The 9,569-nt window shown below is 32.0% G+C and overlaps 1 protein-coding gene across 1 annotated transcript in view; it reads left to right on the forward strand.

Moving 5' to 3' along the window:
- LOC106881750 (electrogenic sodium bicarbonate cotransporter 1-like) overlaps positions 1–9,332 on the forward strand; it is a 23,252-nt gene extending 13,920 nt beyond the window's left edge. The window contains exon 3 of the mRNA XM_014932240.2: positions 6,950–9,332. Coding sequence (XP_014787726.1) covers positions 6,950–6,984 — 35 coding nt within the window. The 3' untranslated portion in view covers positions 6,985–9,332. The remainder of the gene's footprint in view (positions 1–6,949) is intronic.
- The last annotated feature ends 237 nt before the right edge of the window (positions 9,333–9,569 follow it).

The following is a 9,569-nucleotide window of genomic DNA, read 5'->3' on the forward strand; positions in this document are numbered from 1 at the left end:
ATAAATTTCAAAATTTAAAAAAATAGTGGGAACTTAGTTGCCAACCCAATATATATATATATATACACAAAGAGATAGTTAGATTGATAGATAGATATGTTATATTGGTAATGATATGGTTAATCAGAAAAAATAAAGAAATATGTTCTGTAGAATATTCATAAGAATATTTATATCCAGGTACAGAAATTCTTCAAATTTTCTCAAGGAAATGAAATGGGGTGAAATAATATGATATAAACTAAAATAAAATGAAATAGAATATTTACTTCCTTACAATTTAAGAATTTTTTCATCTTAGTCCTTGAAAATGCTGCTGAAGGGAAGGAGTTCAATTTTTTTTATTCTACGCCTTTATGTTTTATCATCCATGGACCCTATTGTTCACAACTCACATGTCTTTGTCCGATGTTCTAATAATGTGATTTATAGCCTCATTGTATGTTTTCACACATATTGTCCATAAGGAGATTTTTTTTTACTCCCGTGACAATTTCCTCAGCAAAAGTCTTTTGACATCTGATTATACTCAAATGCGTTTAGGATATTTGTACACATCAGTGCTACTATGTACACTTCTAGGTTATATATATATGCATGCGTGCGCGCGCGCGCACACACACACACACACACAAATGTATTGTGTAAAAATTATTCAACCTATCCTTTAATCTTACAACACCTTTGATAATCCTTGATGCTACAAATACTATACTTTTATGGAAGAAATTTACATATTGCTGGCTTGAGCACAGTTTAAGATGTCTTTGAATTTGAAAACCTTTTGTATTCAAGCAAATTTTTTTTATTCTCTCTCTGTTTATTTTCTCTTATTCATTTCTGCTGAAGAGCATAGGCTCGAAATGTAAAAGACTTTTTCCATTTTTCCCAAGCATCAAACTAATACATTTGTTTGTTGTTCATTCACCTATCTTCATTTTTTGTTTTTCTATAAATTTCAGCTACACACACACGCATATTTTGTTTATGTATTTTAGCTGAATGCCCCTCTCAAGGTACAGCAATATAAATATAGATATCCTTGTTTTGGAACAGTGGATCTTGAAGCATGTAAATCTATAAATAATAGCATGTGAATATTGGGATGGAAAACCCTTTTGGACAGAAAAAGTTGAAGGCTCCCCCTGTCAGTGGACCTTTTCTATTCAAAAGGGTTTTTTGATCACAATATTTATATGCTGTTATTTGTAGCTTTATGTGCTTCAGGATCCACTGTTCCCAAAAAAGAACTACTTCATATTCTTCTAAATTCTTGTTTTGACATCAAATACACTCCTTAAATAGCTTGATGATTATTATCTACATATTTATAATTTAAACATTGTGCAGAATGGAACATTAAAAAAAATCTTTGTTACTATATATATATAATCTCAAAATTCTAATACTTCTATTTGATAAAATGAATACACTTTTTAACCCTTTTGTTACCATATTCCTATTAAAATACACAACCTTATTTCAGCTACTTATGAAAATAATGAAAAATAGTAAAATAATTTTCTCATTAGTAAGCTTAAGCTGGTATTTGGAACTTAAATTAACATGATAGTTTGATGGATGGCTTTTAGATCACTTTAATCCTTTAGCATTCAGAATAAATGTAATATTTATTCACATTGTTTTGAATTAATCATGCATTACCTCATGCCCTTGAGATTTTGATGGTGTAATGGTTTATTTTTAGAATGACATTGTACGGTAGGTGTGAGAGGCGAGATCAGGCTGGTGTGCACATGAAACAGGCAAAATATTTGGCTGGATCTCGCTGGTTTAAATGCTAAAGTGTTAAAACAGAAAGATTGTATTGCAGAGTCATGATAGATTGGTATCAAAAGGGTTAAATGTTATGCCCCTAAGATTTTTAAGATAGTTTGCTTTTGAATTGAAAGTACACAATTACTGTTTCAGATGAAACTGTGAAGAAGTAGCTGTCAGACAAACTAGATGACTTGCAGCCCGTGTATTTTTTTTATCATTTCAGTGTTTTATTATTTTTTGAATGACCAACACATTCATACACAGTAATAACAAGCATACATATTGTTGTATCCTGAAATGACTTTCACCATGACTTAATTCTAAAATAATTTACCATTCATTGTCCCAATATCTGACTGGTAGAAAAACAAAATATATTAATGTGAAATGTTTCTGTTATGTAGCTGTCCAGGAATATGGCACTTTTTCTCCCTCAGGCCAGTAATATATTCTATTCATTTGCTTATTCTCTATTTCTAGACAGATTCCATATTATACTTCCTGTAGTGGTTTCAATATTCATTATGCACACAGTTCTCTCTCTCCTCATCTCTTTCTCTTGGTCCCTCCCTCTCTTCAACATAGTGCCTGATGATCTTAGCAGGCCTTTGTGTTATGCAATGCAAATTTACGCACATCACTACTTCCTAAACAATAGATATTGCATAATTTCATGTAATTTTCTATTTTCATAGATCAATGAATTTTTTCAAATTTTCATTGATTTTGTACTTCAATAATAATAATAATAATAATAATAATAATAAAAACGATAATGATAATAATAATAATAATAATAATAATAATAATAAAAATGATAATGATGTTAATAATAATAATAATAATAATAATAATAATAATAATAATGATAATGATAATAATAAAAATGATAATGATGTTAATAATAATAATAATAATGATAATCCCAATGCGGATTTCTTGTATCTTTATTTTTAATTTTTGTATTTTAAAATTTTCTAACAGTAATTGTTTGAGTACTGTTCATAATAATAATAATAATAATAATAATATTGATTAGAATAATAATTAGGAAAATAAAATCAATAACTAGAATAGAAATAATTATAATGAAAATAGTAATAATTAGTTGTAGTAGTTTCCTTCTACTAGTATCTCTAGTCAAGATACATAGTTACATCAGGCTTCACAATTTTGCTTCCAATTTGTCTGATAGAATTTGTGCTTATCATATCTGAAAGTATTGTAGTGTGTATGTATATGTGTGAATATATATATATATATATACATATATTTCTATCATCACTGCAGTTTTCTAAATGTGCTTTCTTGAAAGTTAGTATTATCATCATAGTATCTACCTGAAAGTACTGATATTGCACATTTTTCCTATTTTGTTTAACCACATACACACACTAATTGCAGAAAGGCTATTCTATTGATTGTTTTAAAATAAACTTTTAATGTTCCTCATTGCAATGTAAGGTTGATAATTCTGCTTTAAAGTTTCTCACAGGCTTTTGTTGTAAGATTTCTTTTATCCTTTACTTGTTTCACTCGTTGGACTGCAGCCATGCTGGATCACTGCCTTGAAGCATTTTAATCAAATAAATCAGCCTCATTTACTTACTTTTTAAGTCTGGCACTTATTCTGTTGGTCTCTTTTGCCAAATCATTAAGTTATAGGGGATATAAACAAACCAATACCAGTTGTCAGGTGCTGGTAATGGAGACAGATGAACAGACAGACACAATGGGCTTCCACACAGACTCCATCTCTTAAATTCACTCAACAAGGTATTGGTTGGCCTGCATCTAGAGTAGAAGACATTTGCCCAAGGTGCTGTGTTGTGGGACTGAACCAAAAACTATGTGGTTGCAAAGCAAGTTTCTTAACAACAAAGTTATTTTAACTTTTAAAGAAAGGTTACATCTATAATTTGTCATTGTTTTTGCTGTTTTGCCCTAGGTTGACTCTAATCGAGCAGAACTATGATCACAAGCTTTCCTGAGATAACCAACCATCCTGTCTTGTTTACGCAGGACTTAAAACCAGGGCTGGCCTTAAGTCATGTATCGCACAGGTTCACTGGTGCGCGAACATGGCCAGATTTCACATGAACCATTCTCCTGCCTAGGGTTAAATAGATGCTGTGTCTCAAGGATAAGCTCAGCGCAGAAAGAGATTAGTTGAATAAATTGTTAATAAACCAGCAGAAGGCACAAGGAAATCACTGCTGAAGCTTTCTCAAGAGAATTCATGAGTTTTCACTCTTTGGCATGGAGAGTCATGATTGCTGATGCTTGTAGCCATGGCACATGAAACCAAAGAGAGAGAGAGAGAGAGAGGGGAGAAAGGGCTACATTATTTGATGTGCTTTCTTTATTTAAAATAGTGGAGTGTAGTTTGTGAGATATTTGGCTGCTTTTTCTAGCCATTGGAGGAATCGTATAAATGCTTTCATTAGATTGCATTTATTGTTGTTGTTACTATTGGCTATTCTGTTTCTTTGCAGTGTGCATCAGTAATTATTGTGTTTGTCCAAAGAACTTTGATGATGCTTATTTCAATACAAAAAAATATTGTTAACTTTAATTTTTTTTTGTCTTTTTAAAACAAAGATATATTTTGTGTGTTTATACTGACTGTTGTGTGTTTGTGTGTTTGTGTGTGTGTGTGTGTGTGTGCATGCACACATCTGTGTGTTGCTGTTTGTGTTTAACCTCAGGTTAACCTTGACTGAAAGATCTATGATTAAAAGCATTCAAGCTATGACCATGCTATGACCATGATGTCTAATTGTGTCCTTTTTATTTAAAGATAGTGTGACGTGATTTGAAGAAGATTTGCCTTCTATTTCTAGCAAGTTGAGCAATCACATTGATGCTTCTGTGTCAATGGCTTATGTATGTGCATGTGTGGGATACATGTACTGTTTTTTTTTTAAATTTCAAATGCTGGGTCTCAAGGAAAAGGCAGTGCCCAGAGCCTCTGGAGGTTCTCCTAAATTGGTGAGATTGGTGTTATAATGTTCATCCTGAACCTGTTGGTCAACAAGTGTGGTAAACACATAAACCTGGAGAGAACTCCAGAAGGTCGATGTTCAAGGAAGGAGGGACTTAGCATAATGGTTAGTGCAAAGACCTAGAGAGTTGAACACAACAAAGGTGATAGAAGAAAGAAGAAGAGAAGCATTTGAGATAGGAATACCTGAGCAGAATTAGTATGAGCCCAACTTGCCCAGTTTATATATGACATGCAGTTCTAATATTAAAGAAATTCTGCTAGTAATTCTAGCAGGTGAAGCAACTGTGGCCAGGGCTATCTTAGTGGCATTATAAACCTCTGGTTAAAGCAATGCACTGGGGCTGCTTATATCCATAACCATAGCTTAAATAGATTAGGTTCAAGCCCTTAGACCAGTTAGGCCCCACCCAGAAAACTATCTAGTTTGCCCATACCATACCTTAAGACAGTAGTTACCACAATCACATAAAATCATCTTCATAGGATTCCCAGAGATATTTAGGTTTTGAGTTGTTCATATAATGTTAAATTCTTATAGTTTCTAGTCTGAAAATTAATACTTTGAGTATGTTTCTCTGATAGAATAAATGAAAGAATTGAGACAGTTTGATAGCTTAAATTACCAAGTTTGGATTCTGCTTTTGTTTTTATAATTAACCACATAATATAACTTCATGGATTGTAAAACTTCTGTAGAAAAGTTCTTTTACTGCAACGAATTTCCTAGTTCTGAGTTTCTAATTATATATAAAATCTCTTGTTGTTTAGTCCTAGAGCAATACTAGTTGAGCAGACCTGCAATCAAAGGTATTCCAACCATGATTACCCTGTTCTTTGGGATGGGCAAAGTTTATTTAGAAGTCCATTTTAAAGGCATTCTTCATTCTTCTCAAACAGATATAGCTTTTGTTGTAGCCCTCTGTGACATAGAGGCTCCCTTTATTGGCTTCTATCAAATACCTTGACTGCTAAGCATTAGTAAAACTTACTAACATTTGACAGTATATAACATACATGGTTTCCCTTTCTTGTAATCAGTTTTATTCCTGTTCATTATATATTTGACAGTTGTTCTCTATATATTTCTATAATTAAAACACTCTATGCCTTTCTGGTCTCAGATTTTTTAGCAGTTATTTATTTTTAGCGGTCTAATGTCCATATTCAAGTGAAACTAATCTCTCTTTGAAAGAGAAAACTTATTTGGTGAAAGGCTATTTATTTCTTTTGCTTTATTTCTTCTCAGAAATACATTTGGAATTAGAGATGTTTCTTACATATATATATATATATATATATATATATATATATATATATATATATATATATATATATATATATACACACACCCCACACACACACACATATATATATATATACATATATATACACATACACATATAATGTTATGATGATGAGTATCTATTGTGATTTTCTTTGATATGCTTGTTCGTCATTTCTTTTGAATTCATTGCTGTGTTTCATTAATCAATAAGTATAACAATTATTGTATTAGCACTAATGATGAAGATTTACTATATCTGTCTCTCATAATGAAGGACATTTTAAAACAACTTATTTTTCTCTTAGCAATTTTCTTTGCCTTTCTATTTTTGTGATTAAATAATTAGCTTACCTGCTTCCAAGCTTTAAATTTGTCTGTCATAAATCATTTTGCCTTCGAAACTGACATTAAATTTTCAGGGAGCCTGTCATTTGTTCATTTAACTATGTTTGTATTTATCAATGAATATGTATATTATTCTAAAAAGCCTTTACTATGGTTACATATTAGCAACTTTATGTTGACATAAAACTATGTTTTACATCATTGATTTCTGTTTGTGATTTTATAATTTTGTTCACTCATATACAGGAATGAATTTTAGATCAAAATGTTTGATAAATTTAATCTTTGGGAGAGACTAATTATCATTGCTATTGCTGTTAATATAAAATCAGTTCTTATTGGCTTAACATCAAATGTTGATAAATATGCTGAACGAATTAAGCCTTCCAACAAACTTGAAACAGCTTTCTTTGCTCTTAAATTCAAGTACAATATTGATTAAATTGAAATTATATTTTAATAGATTTTTGCTTTAAATAAAATTACTGTTTTGTTGTTTAGATTTTACTTGTATAAATTTTTCACTTCAGGTTCTGAAAGAATATTATACAGAATATTGCTCTGAGAAATCATACCTGTTATAATTTGTGTACCTGTTGTGATTGAAGTTCTAGATTTTTACTTATTGCATATGTAAAAGTGGTAGATGACTGTTGTACTTATGTTGCATATGACATTGTTATCTCTTTTTGTAATAAGTATTATTTTTTCACAATATGTGATAAAATATTAGATTTACTTTATCCAGGCCTCTGAATGTTCTGTCTAGAACATACTATAGATATAAATCAGAAAACAGAACATGCTAAAGATATGAATGGGGAATTTTTAGCTGAGGAAAGAAGGAGCTTGTTTGTATGATATAACGCTGAAATAAATTTCTGTTTAAATTTTAAAAAATATTCTGTTACAATTGATTCAGTTATATTATGGAAATCCATCCATACTTCCAACAACTATTTACTGTGTGTGTGTGTTTATACAGCGGTCTTATAATTTGTGACAATATATAAGTACATGACCATAAATGCAAAGTTAAAGTCATTGTCATCGTAACATTCACATTTCCATGCTTGCATGCATTGCATGGAATTTGTAGTGGATTTTCTATGGTTGAACACTCTTCCTGTCACCAACCTTCACCTATTTCCTAGTGAGGTAATATTTCACCATGACTAGACATGTCTTCATGCACTGAAAACGAAGGACATTACTTGCATGATGGTGACATTCACAATTTTATTATTTATACATGGATATATTTTATAATTAAGAGATAACACTTTGTAGATAAACATTCTCTAATTATACTTGTAAAAAAAGAAATTTTCTGAAGTTAGTCAGGAGAGGAGGGGAAATATTGGTGACTTTTTCAGGTCCTCCCAGCTTAGTGAGATTTAAGTAATCATGCCTGAAAGTCTAGAGCAGTCATGGGCAAACTGTGGCACATGGAACTTTCTGAATGGTATTCCTAATGTGAAATTGCCTTCAGTTTTTTTAGTAAGTGAAGTCTGCCTGATGATAAACCATGTCTCATGAGGCCTGCTTCTTAAAATAAGTTGCTCATGTTTGATCTGTAGGAATTGTAAAATGTGACAGAGAGGAAAATGGAAGTGAAGTTTCAATGTTTGAAATATTAATGTTTTTTAAAAAGAATATGGATCTGTATCAGTTTCAACAATGAATGTATAGTTGTTTGGTCAACTGATCTACCTACTTATTAAATAATCATTTAAGTAGTTGAGTATTCCATAAACCCATGTATAAACTGGCACTCCATTGATTACAATGAAGTTCCCAGTAGATCCAATCAACAAAATAGCCTGCTCATGAAATTAATGTGCATGTGGCTGAGCACTCCACAGACATGAATACCCTTAACATAGTTCTCAGGGAGATTCAGCATGGCACAGAGTCTAATAATGCTGGCCCCTCGAAATACAGGTACTACTCATTTTTGCCACCTGAGTGGACTGGAGCAATGTGAAATAAAGTGTCTTGCTCAAGAACACAATGCATCGCTGAAAATTGAACTCACAACCTTATGATTGTGAGCCAAATACTCTAACCATTAAGCCACTTGCCTTCATGCACCCATGTGTACCCTTAACATAATCCTCAATCAGAATCAGGCTTCAATCAGTTTCCTTCACAAGGTTTGGGTTGAACTGAAGCTGTGGTAAAAGACACTTGCCCAAGATACCATATTATAAGATTAAACTCAATATGGTGTGGTGGGAAGCAGACTTCCAGACAATTTGGCCATATGATAGAGAATAACAATTTATAAACCACTTTAGCTACTTCGCAAAAAGTAAACCAAATAGTATAACACTGTATAGATAAGGAAATAGAAAAAAATTCAGTTAAAGAAATTGATTTTTGAAAGAAAAACAATTAACCTAAAGATTAAAACCAGACATATAAAGAAAAGGAAAAGAAATGAGGTGACTTTTTATTCAAAATAAAACTGAAATTTATTATGACTGTATGCTTCAAGTATTTTACTTACATTTCAGCCTCTATATAATCCTATCTACATGTTTATTTGAATTGCAAAATCAACATCTTTATCTGATTATAATGTGCTAGTTTAACTGTGGAAATGATTGAGCTTACTATAAGCACATGACTACTATTTTACTTAGCATTTTTGTTGCTATTAAATCAATGCTTTCAATATCTGCTATATTAAAGCCTTCTATATTAGTTTTAGCATCTCTTCTCTCTTGGGATATATATGTATGTATGTATGTATATATATATTCATCATCATCATCATCGTAGTCGTTTAATGTCCGCTTTCCATGCTGGCATGGGTTGGACGGTTTGACTGAAGACTGGGGAGCCAGAAGGCTGCACCAGGCTCAGTATGATTTGGCAAAGTTTCTACAGCTGGATGCCCTTCCTAACGCCAGCCACTCCGAGAGTGGCCTTGGCAATGATCACGCTTGGATGTACTTTTAACGTTCCACTGGCACAAGTGCAAATCAGGTGGCGCTGTCATCGGCCACGCCAGCGATTTTGATTCGATTTCACTTGCCTCAATAGGTCTTCGCAAGCAAAGTTTATTGTCCAATGAATGAGGGGTACTCATAAGTGGGCTGGTTACATTCCATGTTCGGATGTGCTTTTAATGTTCCACTGGCA

This window comes from Octopus bimaculoides, chromosome 28, assembly GCF_001194135.2.
Source record: "Octopus bimaculoides isolate UCB-OBI-ISO-001 chromosome 28, ASM119413v2, whole genome shotgun sequence".
Lineage (NCBI taxonomy): Eukaryota > Metazoa > Mollusca > Cephalopoda > Octopoda > Octopodidae > Octopus > Octopus bimaculoides.